At 39.2% G+C, this 16,889-nt stretch overlaps 1 protein-coding gene across 1 annotated transcript in view; it reads left to right on the plus strand.

Moving 5' to 3' along the window:
• The window catches only part of LOC122550244 (uncharacterized), a 265,713-nt gene that overhangs the window by 123,903 nt on the left and 124,921 nt on the right, over positions 1-16,889 (plus strand). The window contains exons 14-19 of the mRNA XM_087987130.1: positions 1,193-1,261; positions 3,640-3,708; positions 6,689-6,757; positions 11,941-12,009; positions 14,839-14,910; positions 16,719-16,787. Coding sequence (XP_087843256.1) covers positions 1,193-1,261; positions 3,640-3,708; positions 6,689-6,757; positions 11,941-12,009; positions 14,839-14,910; positions 16,719-16,787 — 417 coding nt within the window. The remainder of the gene's footprint in view (positions 1-1,192; positions 1,262-3,639; positions 3,709-6,688; positions 6,758-11,940; positions 12,010-14,838; positions 14,911-16,718; positions 16,788-16,889) is intronic.

Genomic DNA, 16,889 nt, shown 5'->3' on the forward strand with positions numbered 1-16,889 from the left:
ATAGCATACATGAGCCTAATTGGAAACACAGAAGTTTAAAATAATAAATCCCTGTTCATGTGGAAAAGAAGGATTCTTTTTACTGGATGCACTCCAGAATTTCCAACTATCTCTCACAGTTATTTGCTTTCTCCGTTATTTTTTCCCTAATCTTGATTTGTATTTTGGTTATTATTGATGTCCCATTCCTCTTTCACAGACAGGTTGTACAATTTTAGTTGAACTTGAGGCCAGTTACCAAGATTTCAGAAACATTAACAATAATTCAGTACTGAGTTTGTCTGGGATATTACAATGTCTCCTATTTTTCTTTCTTTTTTAAGAGTTTTATTATTAAAACATTGTTACACCCAACTTACAACATTACAGTTAAACAAACCGAAGTAGGAATCAAAGCATGGAAATACACCTTGCAAATAAACCTTTTATATTCTCATAAATTACTGGAGTTGGGAATTCTAAAACAATTGTCAACAATATGTTAATTTATTTTGAGTCAATTTGGACTCCATACTCGAAAGAAATTGACATTGAGATCAGGTTAGTATGAACTGCATCCAGGATGCAATATGAATGGAATATTTCAGGCTATTAGTTAATAGTTTAGATCTGCTGAAGATCTCATGTTGCAATGTAGATAGATATCACAATCAAAACTCAGTTGTGATAATTGTGACTTTAGAATATAATTTTAAACTTTGTACTGTAGTCAAATATACATTTCTTTGCTTGTTTAATTGTGGAAAATCAAACTGACTCATTTTGCTGAGGACAGCAAGAAAGAGAGATAGCAAAATAACCTGTTTCAAATCACATCTACCACAAAGTTGGATAGAATTAATGTTCATTAACATATTTTTGAAGTTTTCATCAGATGACATCTCACCTCCTAACATCTTTTCCCCTCAAAGACCTTTACTATTGCATCTCAAATATTTCAAATAACTCATAAATTAACATTTTCCAGAGAACTCATTTGAAAAAGCCACATGTTTTTAATGATGTTTTGGTGCTTTACCTCTGTCGTTTGAAGTAGTGTCCAGGCAATTAATCTTTACTTTTTAAAGACACCAGCGCATCCTTGAAAGGTTGGCAACCCTATTGTCAGACAGAAATCAATCACTGATCAATACTGATGATATATGTTTTGCTTTTATTTAATGGTTTTGTAAATACCTTATTTTTTTTATAGGGCCACATAGGCTATACAGGCCCTAAAGGCTCGCGTGGACCGACTGGAATTGGGATTAAAGGTGTCAAGGTAGAAAAAAACCATCAAGCGCTTTCTTATCATTGTTCCAAAAAGCCAGATAAGAACTCTCAAGGCGTCTCTAGGTTAACATACATTGTAGTGTCATACTGATCAGGATGATTATAGGATCAAACCCACTACTGATTTAACAAGCAAAAACTGAAATTGCTGAAGAAAGCCAGCAACATCCATGGAAAACCTTCAGAAAAAAGAGTCACCTTAATTCTTGTTACCCTCTGCAGACCTCCTGAGTTTGTCCAGCAATTTCTGTTCTTGTTTGTTCCAGATCTCCAATGGCCACAGTTCTTTCGTTTTATTTTACTGATTTAATCTCGTCCAAGACAAACACCAGGAGTGGTGGAAATACTTCTGGACGAAGAACTAAAAAAAATCAAGAATACCTTCCCTAAATACTATTAGACAACAGTTGTTGATTTGAATGTTTTGGGATAAAATTGACCTTATTTCTCATTTTTCAGTAACATTCTAACACTTTGTACATGTTGGCACCCAATAGGATCCAGGTGAAATCAAATGCTAAACACATTCCTTCCCAAGTTTGTGATTCTGGGATATTTGAATTTCCAGGCTTTATGACCATGTTGTCAGTCAGTCTCTCGCCAAAAACATGTGAGAAGTAGCAACTGGCCAGCAGCCAGGAGCAAAAGTTTAGCCACCTTGAGTCCATTGGTCAGCAGTTTTCATTAATATGATCCTGGGCTAGACCACTCAATTTAAGTTAAGTTATTTTTGAAGTTGACAGAGTGTGAAATTTAGGGGTCATACTAAGAGAATAATGCTACAAGATCCAATAGTTTAAACAAGCACAAATTAATTTACTATACAAAGTTGAAACTGTAATATAATCAAGCTCCAAGTGCGACTCATTTCTAACACCTAGAAGTAACATGTGGTAAGTGTGAGTAATAAATGTGATCTAACATCTCACAATGCACATTAAACAGCAAATCAAGACTGATCCCATGGATTTCTCAGCAAATTCTTCCCAGATATTAATGATAGGATGTGTCATCAAATCTCACTTAATTTCACAAGGAATTACAATTCTGCACTTTTGCCGATCTGTCCTTGAAAGTCGTTCACAAGAGCTGTTCTGTCATGGACTGCCTCAATGAATGCTCCCATTCTAGTAAAATATCTAGTAAAATATTATGTTCACCTGGACTCCAAAACTACTCATTCTCAACATAACAAGGCAGCTCACTGCTCCTTTCTCATGGGATACTAGTGACGGGCAATAAATGCTAGTGCAGCCATTGATGCCAGTATCCTTCAACTGAATTTTTAAAAAACACTGTTCTCTTCAGTGACAGGTAGCTTCACATGTCAGTGCTGCCCCTGAGATTTCCTCCAATCTCCAGTCTTGGTCAAATGCACCAAGCAAATAATGCTCGTGATCTCATCAACCTTATTCTTTTGGCAGCACCAAAGTGCCATTGCTCACAGGCTTTTTCTAACTCCTCTTAGCTCCCTCCAAGACATAGCTAATGACCTTCTCAATTCCCCTCACAGGACTTCCTCTGAGCCCTGACTGCAAAACTTAACTACCTTCTGATTCTCAGAACTGCTTATGAGTTCTACCAGCATAAGAGCTGTCCAATGGTCTTGACTCCTCTCTTCGGCACAGAATCTGTGTAGTCCAACTGCCCTCTCAGCAATGGACCTAACCGCAGCATTTTGTAACTTGGGGTCTACATTTCTCATTTCACTGCCTGTAATCGTTTTGAACACCTCTTCTGTGACGCCCTCCCCACGATGATCCTGAGTAGCCTGTTGAAAACCTTGCAATAAGTCCCTAATCTACTGTTGGGCAGAGCTGAATGTTGCTTACGTTTTGTATCAGCCTTGGAACTGAAAGGATCCTAGAGATTACATTCTCATCAAATGCTAGAAATGGATTTCACTGCATAATGCATATACAAAACATAGTGCATGAAATTAGCTTTATGACCTCATTTTCAAAGGATGATTTCAAAGGATGATGTGTTGTGGGCAATGCAATCATGATTGCCTACAGTCTGTGAGGTAATTGACCTGTCAGATCAAGCAACATCACTATTAAGTGAGAGAAGCTGTAAAGATTACAAATTATACCGCATGATTAACTGATCAAAAAATAAAGACTTCAAACATCAAGCAAAAATTTATCACCAAATTTTCAATGAAAAGTCCAAACCGCCACAACGATGGATGAAAGAAAATGAACACTCACTGTGTAGACATAGATTGCTAATGGTTTGTGACTGGCTATATTCAGGTGACAAAATTCAACCTAACATGTGAAAATATTTGAAACTCCTTTAGTTTTTGAATGGTCTGGGAAGTTTGAGGTAAAACTGTGATAGATTTACATGCTGTTTTCTCAGGGTGATATTGGACCTCCGGGACCACAAGGACTTACAGGCATGACAGGAATTGGTTTGCAAGGTGAAAAGGTAAAGTCACCATCCATTTATTGATAATAGATGAATAGCATGTACTTCCTGTTTGCCATAATTACTTCACCTTTCTTGATTCTGTAATTCAGGTCACACACTGTTCAAATCAGTGGCACCACGATTGTGTTGCAATATCTGTGTATTATCTAACATGTAGTTTCTATTTTGTGAAGACTGGAGTTAAACAAGACTGTGCTACTGCACCACCTCCCTTTTCTATTTGTCCCACTGCAATAGTGTGAACTCATGGACAACAAATTACCCACAGGCATGGAGATAATCTGCAAAACAGATTGGAAACTATTCAATCTACATGACCTTCAGTCCAAAACCATAAACACTGTCCATCAGTCATGGATTTCAATATAAGGGTGGTGCTCATGTGTGCACTCACTCATGAGGAAATAGAGTTTCAAGCCATTGCTGACTCCTTGTCTGAAGCACATTAGAAAATGTACCTTGTATTAAACACCCTAAAAACTAAGGTATTCTTCCAACTGACTCCCTCAGCAAATTGCAGTAGAAACAAGTCATCCTTAATCTCAAAGGCATGTCTAAGATGAAGATGAAAGTATAATGTATGCTTTTTATCCTCTCCACACATCTTTCCATCTTTCTAAGATTTCATATTTTGAGGAAATCTGAACTGACTTATTTTGCTAAAGGAAGGAAGAAAGAAAGATAGAAATAACAAAGGAACAAATATATTTATACTTATTTACATTTTCAACTTTTCACATTTTTATAGTGAGATCTGACCTCACTATAAGTTTGAAAATAAGTTTGAAATCTCTAGCTTAAGGCTGCATATTTTCAGGAACTATTATTTTTAAGATGAGTGGAGAAAATTTTTTTAAAAAGACTTGTGCAATTGTTTTTACATAGAGAGTGGTTTGTGTGTGGAATGAACTTCCAGAGAAAGTGGTGAATGTGGATACAGTTACAACTTTTAAAAGACATTTTGATAAGTACATTCATGGATAAGAAATTTTGGAAGGTACAGGCCAAGTGCAGGCAGGTGGGACTGGTTTAGTTTGGGATCATTGTCAACATGGACTTGTTGGACCAAAGAGTCTGTTTCAGTGTTGTATGACTATATGACTATTGTATGGAAGCAAGCAAAATAATGGTTGCTATTGTACTGTGATGATTGTTAAAGTAAAATTTGAGATTGAGACTTGAGTTGCAGTGAAAAACGTAATAACTGGCTTGTTAAAGTTTTGCAGCTTTGTGCTGATTTATAATGGAAATCCATTAGCTATAACCTCATCAGTCTGTGTTTATTATAGTGGTTTGTAGGAGTGTGCATAGAGGGTTGGTAATTATTGAGGATTTTGATGAAGATCACCCTTCCAAGGGTGATCAGCCTGGGATCATGGCTCACATTGATACCAATGACTTAGGTCAGGATGAGGATGAGATTCTGTAAGCAGATATCAGGGAGCTAAGTATGGCAATAAATGCCAAGGCCTCAAAAGCAGTAATCTCAGGTTTACTACCAGTCCCACACACTGCTCAGCATAAAAATGAGAACTGAGAATTTGAACATGTTACTGAAACGCTGGTCTATGAGGGTTGTCATCAGATTTTTGGGACATTGGGACTGTTCTAGAAAAGGATGGAATCTGTCCAAGCCAGTTGTTCTACATGTGAACAGGACCAATAGCAACACTCACCACAGCAACAACATACCCCATAAAACCAATAGCACCCATGAACCAGCAGATTGGATGAACAGTAAACACTTGTACATTAGACAGCATGAGTATTTTAAGGATTGTGTGCAATGCATGTGTGGGAACAGAAGAAATTGGTACTGTGTAGAACAAAGAGCTTTTTGTTCATGTACGATCATTTTCTGTATGTACTATGTCACTTTCAAATCACAGCACACATTTTTTTGCTTTTTATGAAGATGGGTTGTTTGTATGAATGTCTTTGTACACTGTGGATTCCAATGTTAACGAGACCTCTGGTATCAGTATATATTCATTTAGGTACTAGGCAGTAGCCATTTTATACACCGCCTTGAAGAGTCCTTTTGCCAGGGCCTGCATGTTAGGTCCCAGTGATCACTGATCTCAGTGCCCTGAATTCCAGAACTGCTCAGGGGTCACTGGTCATAGAACATAGAACATAGAAGAATACAGCGCAGTACAGGCCCTTTGGCCCTCGATGTTGCGCCATCCAAGCCCACCTAACCTACACTAGCCCACTATCCTCCATATGCCTATCCAATGCCCGCTTAAATGCCCATAATGAGGGAGAGTCCACCACTGCTATTGGCAGGGCATTCCATGAACTCACGACTCGCTGAGTAAAGAACCTACCCCTAACATCTGTCCTATACCTACCCCCCTTAATTTAAAGCTATGCCCCCTTGTAATAGCTGACTCCATATGTGGAAAAAGATTCTCACTGTCGACCCTATCTAAACCTTCTTTTCTCCAATGAAAACAACCCCAAGTGCCTCAGCCTTTCCTTTCCAGGGACTGCTGCTCCCCAGGTTGGCTGACCAACTCTGGGAGGCAAGACATACCACCTCAGGAGGTCAGAAGCCACAACCTCAGACAAATAGTTGGCTGAACCATCTAAAATAGAGTCCTTCGAGCAGAAGTGCTCCACCCCCACAACATTGCAGCAGTGGATGGGCCCACAGCCTCCACGTCAAATCACAGACTAAGCTGTAGTTCTACAACATTTGTTATTCTTGAGATCAACGTCATCCACTTGAGGTAGTTTAAGGCCCTTGATCTCTGTTAATGGGAGATTTAATTTACAAGTCTGAGTTAGCTATTCCTTTGTAATACTGGGTTAAAAAAAAACACAAAAATAACTGTCACCTGCTTATCCTCTCATGCAGTGATAGTTCATGCTAGTCATAAGGATTTGATAAGAAAATTTGATTAAAATGGGAATATATTAATTAACAATGTATTGAAATTCTAAAAATCTTGTTTTTTGTTTTACTTAATAGGGGGAACAAGGTCCCTCAGGACCTCCTGGACCAAGAGGTTCAAGAGGAGAAGGTATACCTGGTGCAAAGGTACAGGATAAAACAACATTCTTTTACTTACATAGATCATGTCATTCCCAGCATTAGGAGAGCCTGAGTTACTCTAGCGAGAACAACTGAAAATGTAAATTCTCACCTCTACCCTCAATCCCTCAGTTCTGCAAGGGCATGTCACAAGAGTCACATTTAGTAGCTGAAGAATATCTTATGATATTGACAGTTTGTGTGACCATTTTCAAATTGCCTGAATCCTCCCTGATCAAATGCTTTCAAGTTTTATTGGAAATCATGTTAGCATAAGCAGAATTCAACTTCCCCAAGTTCTGGTAATGTTCTCACACCTTTCAATATCTAATTTTATGCTTGTTGTTAATTTAATTGGAATTGTCCCACATTAGAATTGCTAGATCGGCAAACATGATTAAGACTTGTTGTAGTTAAAGCTAACTGTCCCTTACAAAGCTCGAAGCAAATGAATCTGTAGAAACTTATATTAATGATGTATAATTCACTATTAGACTAATGAGATATATTATGTAGAAATGTAACGAAGTTACAGCACAAGAGCAGACTATTCAGTCCCAACAGCTCATATCACCAAATAGCCTCTTCTAATCACTTTTACCAATCCATATCCATTGAACCCAAGTTCTCAGCTCCTTCATCCACCCAGTAAATCTAATCTTGAATTTTGACATAATTTCTGCCTCAACTACTAACCCTGCAAATATATTTTGCGATCTGACATCTGCCTATATAAGGAGCTGTCTCTGGTCTTTGTACTAAACCTCTTAGAAAAGGAATTGTATCTATGGTCACTTCACTCTTGACCCATCAATCACTGGAAGTAGTCTACTTTTATATTTTTGCATACCAATATCCTTGTGGATTCTCCTTCCCCTTCACTTTCCTATGGCCATGTCATTCTTCAAATCTTCTCTATTTGCCATATTTTAACAGCCCCTGAGACATTTACATCTTTGACTGTAACTAACCAGTCCTCAGAAAAGGCTTCAGCTTCACTTCATTGAATTCTACCTCAATATAGTTAAAAATTACATAACACCAGGTTATAGTCCAACAGGTTAATTTGGAAGCACTAGCTTTCAGAGCATTGCTCCTTCAAGTCATTAAGAAGCAGGACCATAACACACAGAATTTATGGCAAATGATTATAGTGTCAGGAAAGTAAAATGATATATTTAACAAAACTAGATAGTTGTTAAGTCTTTCATCTTTTAGAATGGTAAAAATCACACAACACCAGGTTGTAGTCCAACAGATTTAATTGGAAGCACACTAGCTTTCGGAGCATCGCTCCTTCATTGGGTGGTTGTGGAGTACACAGTTGTAATACACAGAATTTATAGCAAAAGTTTACAGTGTGATGTAACTGAAATTATACATTGAAAAATACCTTGATTGTTTGTTAAGTCTCTCATCTGTTAAAATGACCATGAGCGTTCCACTTCTTTCATATGTAAATCACAAAAACCTTTTTTAAAAGTTTCTGTAACAATTGCTGTTACAGTTAACCTGAGAATGTAACTTTTAAAAAAAGTTTTGTGATTTACATATGAAGGAAGTGAAACTAACACGGCCATTCTAACAGATGAGAGACTTAACAAACAAACAAGGTATTTTTCAATGTATAATTTCAGTTACATCACACTGTAAACTTTTGCTATAAATTCTGTGTATTACAATTGTGTCCTCCACAACCACCCGATGAAGGAGTGTCGCTCCGAAAGCTAGTTCTTCTAATTAAACCTGTTGGACTATAACCTGGTGGTGTGTGATTTTTAACTTTGTACACCCCAGTCCAACACCAGCATCTCCAAATCATGATCTTTTAGAATGGGTTCCAGGTTTCAGTTCATTAATATGTAAATCCCAGAACTACTTTTAAGTCACATTCTTAAGATAACTTAAGGTTTTATTAAAAGAAAGGTGACATCTCAGCTCACACAATGTATTAAAGGTGTGAGGTCAGAATCCGTCTGTCTCCCAATCTTGGGTCTGACTGATTCTATTTCCAAAGTGGAATTTACAAAACATTATATGGATTGACTGTCTGCATTGTTTACCAGCAGGTTGTACATTTTTGAGCAAAATAAAATGTTTCTGCAAATATAATTCTGCAAATACAATTCACCCCATAGACTTATATGTGCGTGTGTCTGCAGGAGAGAGAGAGAGAGAGAGAGAGAGAGAGAGTGAGTGTGTGCATATGGGTGTGTGCGTGTGAGTGTGAGTGCACACGAGAGAGTGTGTGTTTGCATGTGTGCAAGCTCGATAAAGTGTGTGTGTCTGACTGTGATGGGGTATAAGTCTGTGAGAGGGTGCGTGCATGCATGTGAGTGTGGGGGGAGTGTATGTGTGTGTGTATGAGAGAGAGTGTGTGTATGAGAAGGGGTCTGCGTGAGTGTGTGAGTATGTAAGAGTACGTGTATGAGTGAGTATATAGTGCAGTGGGGTCACCTGTAGTGTGACATGAAACCAAGGTCCCAGTTGAGGTCATCCTCATTGGTACTGAAACTTGGCTATCAGCCTCTACTCAGCCACTCTGCATTGTTGCCTGGCCCGAACTTTGCAAAGTGACTGAGCAGAGGCTGATGGACAAGTTCGGTATCCATAAAGATGACCTCAACCGGGACCTTGGTTTCATGTCACACAACAGGTGACCCCACTGCACAATGTACAGGAAAGCCACACACACAGACCAAGTCCTAAACTATGAAAGTAACCACCCCAACGCACACAAACGAAGCTGCATCAGGACACTATTCAAAAGGGCCACAACACACTGCAGTACACCAGGACTGCAAAAAGAAGAAGAGGAACACCTATACAAGGTATTCGCCAAAAACGGATACCCGCACAACTTCATCAGCAGATGCCTAAGAGAAAGACCACGGAACGAGGACATACCACAACCAAAAGGACTAGCCACACTACCATACATCAGGAGCATCTCGGAACTGACTGCCAGACTACGGCGACCCCTAGGACTCATAACGGTACACAAACCAACAGCCACGCTCAGACAACAACTCACCAGAACGAAGGACCCGATACCCAACATGAGCAAGACGAATGTAGTGTACAAAATACCATGCAAGGACTGCACTAAACACTACATAGGACAAACAGGAAGACAGCTAACAATCCGCATACATGAACATCAACTAGCCACGAAATGACACGACCAGCTATCCTTAGTAGCCACACACGCAGACAACAAGCAACATGAATTCGACTGGGACAACACTACTATCATAGGGCAAGCCAGACAGAGAACAGCCAGGGAATTCCTCGAGGCATGGCATTCATCCACAAACTCCATCAACAAACACATCGACCTGGACCCAATATACCAACCACTACAGCGGACAGCTGAAACTGACAACCGGAAGCGGCAGGGACAGACCACTATAAACACCGGAGGAAACATCAAAGAAGCGTTTCGCAGGAGGCTCCCAAGCACTGATGATGTCGCCTAGCCAGGGGACGAAACGTTTGCAACAAACACTTCCAGCTCGGCGAACAGAACCACAACAACGAGCACCCGAGCTACAAATCTTCGCACAAACTTTGAACAATGTATACACACACACACACACACACACACACACACACACACACACACACACACACACACACACACACACACACACACACACACACACACACACACACACACACACACACTCTTAGATACTCACACACTCATGCAGACTCTTTCTCGTACACACACAAATGCACCCCCCCCACACTCACACCCAAACACGTACCCTCTCATAGGCTTATACTCCATCACACCCACACACACTTTACCGAGTTTGCGCGCGCACACACAAACATCCACTCTCTCATGTGGACTCAGGCTCACATGCACACTCTGTCTCTTTCTCTCTCTCCTGCACACACACACACACACACACATATATAAGTCAATGGGGTGAATTTATGTTTGCAGATACATTCTATTTTGCTCAAAAAATGCATAACCTGTAGACAATCAATGCAGACAGTCAATCTATATATTTCGTAAACTCCACTTTGGAAATAGAACTGGTCTGACTCAAGATTAGGATATTGACAGACTCTGATCTCACAGCTTTATTGCATTGTGTGAGCTGAGAACCTGTGTACATTGTGTGTCCTTTTTTAATAAAACCTTAAGTTATCTTGAGAATGTGACTTAAAAAAAGTTCTGAGATTTACATATTAATGAACAGAAACATGAAAGACTGAACAACAATCATTTTACTTGCGTGACACTATGATCTTTTGTTATAAATTCTGTGTCTTTTGGTTCTGCTTCACAATGACCTGATGAAGGAGCATCGCTCCGAAAGCTAGTGCTTCCAAATAGACCTGTTGGACTATAACCTGGTGTGTGATTTTTAACTTTGTCCATCCAGTGCAACACCAGCTCCTCTACATCATACCTCAATATATTTTGAGTGCAACATGATCATGTGGAATCCAACACTGCACACAATACTCTAACTGAGGTCTCATTAATGTTTGATGCAGATTTCTTTATTATCTCCTGGCTTTTATAGTCTGTGCATTTTAAGATAAAAAGGTTTGAAATTAAAATCATTATCAGTCTGAAGTGCTGCTACTAATGTCCCATTAATCAGTATTGCAACCTACCATCACCACCAACTGCCCCATCATTCTACATCCTCTGCTGTACTGAGCCTAATTCCATTCAGGGAGATAGTGCTAACAGTAAAAAATATTTGCTCAAATATTTGCCCTCTGTTCCAACCTAATATTGGGTTGCTAGTGTATCAGAGGAAGCCAACACCTCTGCAGTACTTACTTTGCTGAGCAATTTAAATAAAATTCCCACTCTTATTAGAGAGAAATAACTGGTCGTGGCTTCACCTAAGAGTCACCACACCCCAGGCAAGGGGCAAAGCTAAGAAAGTGGGACTTCATTGTAGTCTCAGCTGGTATGAGAATTGAACCCACACTGTTGACACCATTCTATATTATAAACAGGATGGTCAAAACCTGAGATAACTGACCCCCCTATCAATTTAAATAACAATTTCAGGAGACTACTATTAAATTGTGTTAATTTCTCTTTTCTATTGGCTGTTGAGCTGATGGCATTAAAGTGCAAGACACTACCTTTTAGTAACCAAGAAATTTAAGTAAAGATATATTCATTAACTGAGTATATTCAATGACAGGGAGACCAAGGATTTCCAGGAGAAAGGGGCCCAATAGGATTAGGAAAAAAAGGATCTCCAGGTCCTAAAGTAAGTATGTTATAATCTGTCTAATACTTGGTGGTCATTTACTTTCCTTTATTGCATTTTTAGGAAATGTGTGCCCTTCAAAGAAAAGTGTCATGAAATTCTTAATTCTTAAACCAGATTTGTTGTGAATTGCTCAAATTGTGGACCAGAATTTCTCAGAGTCTTACAAGTATAACACTGTTGTTGCCAATTAAAAGGACTTTATTAGTACGATATTATTTAACTCTTTAATGTCCAGGAATCTTTGCTGACACAAAGAGTAGACAAATGATGCCCAGAAATCACCTTTCTTTCCAAGCAGATTGTGGTTTAATTTATATGAAAATGATGCATAGACTAGAGCTATATTCTCGTTGGATGGGTTAATCTACTTGAGGTGATAAGTTGCCTAAAAGATTCCAAACGATAGATTGACAGATGCTAATTCCTCTGGTGGCAAGTTAGAATTGGGGCTGAACACCATAATGTCAAATTTAGGATGATGTTAAGAAGCACTTCTGCACACAAAGTGTTTGGGAAATCTGGAAGTGAGAGATACAATGTGATGTATCCAGAGTTCCCCTTTTTTCCGGTTCAGTGAGCTGCTTATTCTGCTTATGACCAATGGGAATACATTTCTTTGAAGCTGACAATGTGCTGCATAAAAGAACTCCTACACTGCAGATAATTGGGATGACATGTAATTTGTTTTATAACAAGGTGCAACAGTGAAAGTTTATTTCTTCAGAAAAAATGAATGAAAGAATGGGCACGACCCCACAGATCCTGTTTGCTGGTCTGTCCGTCCCTCTCCAGTCGGGGTCGCAGAGACCATTCTTACGTTTTGTTGGCCAAGTCCAAGTTCTGTTGAGTTTTATGAAGACCTTCTCAGCTAATATAATCTAAAATGAGCCCTAGCCCTATAACAGTAGCAGTGAAACCTTTTGGCTCTCACCCTATCTTACCAAACGCTTTCATTACCTACCGTGCCCTTCCATGTCTCTCACATCCAATTTCTGCCCCATCTTACCAACCGCCATTCCCAGAATGATTCATCACTCAATGGATATCTACTGAAACACCAGCATCCCTTGCTCTTATGCCATCTTTGAAAGGCTGCCGTCCACCAGAGCAAGTCTTGGCCCTCACTGGCAATGTCATGGCACAGCAGCCACAAACCCACATTGCCCATGGCATACGGCCAACATAGCTGACACTCGCTCTTAGAAACAACCTAAATCTCTCACCCTAGTCACTGTTTAACCACCAGGTCACACACCTTGACTGTCCATAGTCACATACCATCTGAATAGTCTAAATCAGTGCTGCCCTGTCCTCAATGCCCACTCAGCTCCACAGCTTGTCCTTGTCCAGCAGAGGAACATCACAATGAGGCATGCAATTGGACAATTTCAAACAAAACATGAGCCTTTATGTACAAAGAAGAAAAGGGAACAGAAATGAAGCCAATGGAGGCTGAACTGCACCACACAATGTCGACCAGATTTCAGCAATGTGACCAAAGATTGTGTTATAGTCAATAGTTGTCTGCTGTACTCAGCTCTCTTCAATTAGGTGTCAATAGAATTCTGTACAGCATCTAGCACCAGTCACAGTTAAGCTCTGTCACAGACAACGTTAGCTTTCTCTTCTTCAATGTCCTCATCCTCCTCCTCACATTACTGCTCCACTTCCACTAGTTTCTCTGCACTCAGAACATTATCTCATTGCCTTCTCCATTAGTGCAGTGCAGAGCATGCCAGGATGATGCAGCATACTCAGTCTGGACCTGACTGTATATCTGTGTGTCTGCACTGAACAGCCCCTAAAAACAATAGCAGCGAAAACCTTTTGCTCTGAAGTGCCAACCTGTTAACTAGCATGGAACGCATGTTTAGCATGTTTGGCAAAATGGGAATTTGAATATTAAAAAGCAAGGCAGTTAACAAATATTAATATCGTCAATTGGCATCTCACCACTGCCTGGTGAGATTCTTGCCACACAGCCTGTATAAAACATAAAAGTTAGAGTGAGCAAATCACGACATCAGGATGGGTTTTGCTGCACTTCTCATCCGATTCTGCCATACTTCTCCTGAATCTCAGGATTCTGCCCTGTCTCTTTAATTCTGCCTTTGCATTTGTGCACTTTTCCTGAAGTTTACACCCTCTCACCTTTATTATAGACTTTTTCAGCATGACAAAATAGGGGAATTATGTACAGTGGCTCAGCAGCTGGCTGTTGTGCTGCCAAGAAAATATAAGAACATGCAGCACACACATATGTATTGGTACCACTCTCTACTAGTAGTGGTGATACAAGCAAAGATGATGTGTTTGAATTAGAACTACCATTAGAAAGTGTAAAGGTAGAGAAATATCCTTGTATGTGTCTGGTTAGTTGAAGGCAACAACTGTGGGAGTGTGTTACCAAGTATGTCATTGCAGTACCATGTTAGAACAATTAGCCTCTTATCTGACAGATATCTTCAAGAATGTAACTTTCTCAGGAAAATGACCTCTTTAGAACAGAAACTGATGGACTTAAGAGAGAAGACTGATGTTACTCATGAATGCGTTTCAGCTACAAGCCTTGAAATTACTGTTGGCAATATTAACAGTCAAATTATTTGGCAGAGTTCAATCTATTCATTGGTGTAACTGAGATGCTAGCCTTTACACAGGTCAATCACCATATTACAAGAGTGGACAGAGATATGTTGAATGTTCTATTTCTAACAACCCACACAGAACTCATGGATTCAACTTTTCTGTTTATCCATCTGTATATTGCAGAAAATCTATGTGACCTTGAATCTACATTTTTAATTGTCTTTGACACTCCTTCAGGGTGATCCAGGAATACCAGGAGCAGCAGGAAATCCTGGACTCCCTGGTGACGCTGGACTAAAGGGAGCAAAGGTAAGACTTCTGGTTCCTTTATTTCCATCTCTCTTTATTCCAGAAACCAATGATTCTGACTGGAGTTAGGTTCTATAGAAACTGATAACCTTTTACCCAAGTGAATTCACCTAAGCAGCTGCAACATGTTTAAGCTCTTCCTCACTTGCTGCCTAGTGAACAAATGAACCTGGGTCTTTTCTTCAGCCATATATTGCTCTGCATAATTTTCCGCTAATATTGCCAGTTAACACTTGGAATTCAGGTTTCACTCAGCATGATCTAGTTCCCAGTTATTGTTAACATAACTTGCACTTGGATCTCTTCAACAGATACATCTTTAAAGCCTTTTCTTCTGCATTTCCAGAATATTTCCAGACCCCACTCAAACAATTATAAGTTGAGCAGCGGGATGGTTACTCAGCTTAGAGTGTGGTACAATTACATATGTGGAAAGAATAAAACTTTTTTTTAATTTGTAGGATATTGTTTTGTACGACGCATGTTACTGTTCACTCTTTATTTGACAGAATAATCATGTGAAATTATAAAATCAATGCTTCACATTTGGTATAAAATGTGAGTTCTGTTTAGTAAATCCTTGTTTGGTGTTCACACATTTTCTAATAGTTGACTTTTTTAGAATTGAAAGGAGTTACAGTCCAACCCATTGACCATTCATATACAACTTGAGTTGACTCAAAGCCAAGAAAGAATGAATGATAGTTTTCACAGCTGTTAAAATTTCTAAAGGAAGTGAACTTTGGCATTCTTCCTCCTGGAAATAGGTTCATTTCACTTCACTGCTATCCAATTTGGCAGCAGTTGGACAATATTCTCCTGAGAGAATATACTTAAATAGGGTGTAGAGAATGGAACTCTACATGTTGTTTCCATGTGATAGGGAAGACTGATTTGTGGAATAGAATTACATTACAGATAAAGCTCTTCATTACGTCTAATTAGTGTGTTACCTAATCTGAGAATTTTTGGTGTTGTACTTTAAATAATCAATTCCAATGTGGTGAAGCTTCTCTCTCTTATATGTAGGCAGCATGAATTTCTGATTTACTGTACGACCAAATGGTTCTTTTTGAACACCTGTGTGTAACTATTTCCCTACCCTCACAGTTGCCCTCTGTTCATTTGGATAAGTTTCATTATAGATGGGACAGATTTTTACCAGGTCAGAACCCTTTAAAAATGGCAACCTGGATCCAATTCCTGGGAGAAAGTAAGGACTGCAGATACTGGAGATCAGAGTCGAGAGTGTGTTGCTGGAAAAGCACAGCAGGTCAGGCAGCATTCAAGGAGCAGGAGAATTGATATTTCGGGCATAAGCCCTTCATCCTGATGAAGCCTCAACTCCAGTTCCTGGAATTTCCAATTTTCAAGATGTCTTTTCAAAATGCAATTGGTTTGGGGTCATAAACTATTACACAATTCTCCTAGCCAACAAGGATAGCCATGCTCTACTCTGTGGCAGGAGAGCTCATGACATCACAAGATACCATGAACCATGGCCTGCATAAGGGAATCTTTCAAACACCAGATGACGACCACCATTTGAATGTTTACTTAACCCCTCCTTTATTTTGTTCAAAACTTCCTTAAATAAGGTAATGTAATGCTCTTAATGTAAATAGTTCCCTGTAAGATATCAAATCACTTTTGTCACAGTTCTAACAGGAAGCTTCAAATTAAAGGTGTAGAGCTTTTCTCACCACAGCTGTCAAATTTCAGACCATTTTAACCCAAACTTCGTATACTCTAGATTTGTTCTATTTTACAAATATTGAACAGAAGACATTTTCCTTTCATTTCTCCAGGGGGATCAGGGAGTTCCAGGATTACCAGGTACACCGGGATTTGGCATTAAAGGAGATCCAGGAAAACCGGTAAGCTTCTTATCCATTTTAATTTTGTTCTCTTACGTGGTGTTAAAAAATACAACACAAGGAGACCATTTTTCTGATTAATTGCAATAATTTCAATGTGAT

The sequence above is a fragment of the Chiloscyllium plagiosum genome, unplaced genomic scaffold (assembly GCF_037043375.1).
Source record: "Chiloscyllium plagiosum isolate Xiang-an unplaced genomic scaffold, Cpla_swu_hap1 HiC_scaffold_5, whole genome shotgun sequence".
Classification (NCBI taxonomy): Eukaryota; Metazoa; Chordata; class Chondrichthyes; order Orectolobiformes; family Hemiscylliidae; genus Chiloscyllium; species Chiloscyllium plagiosum.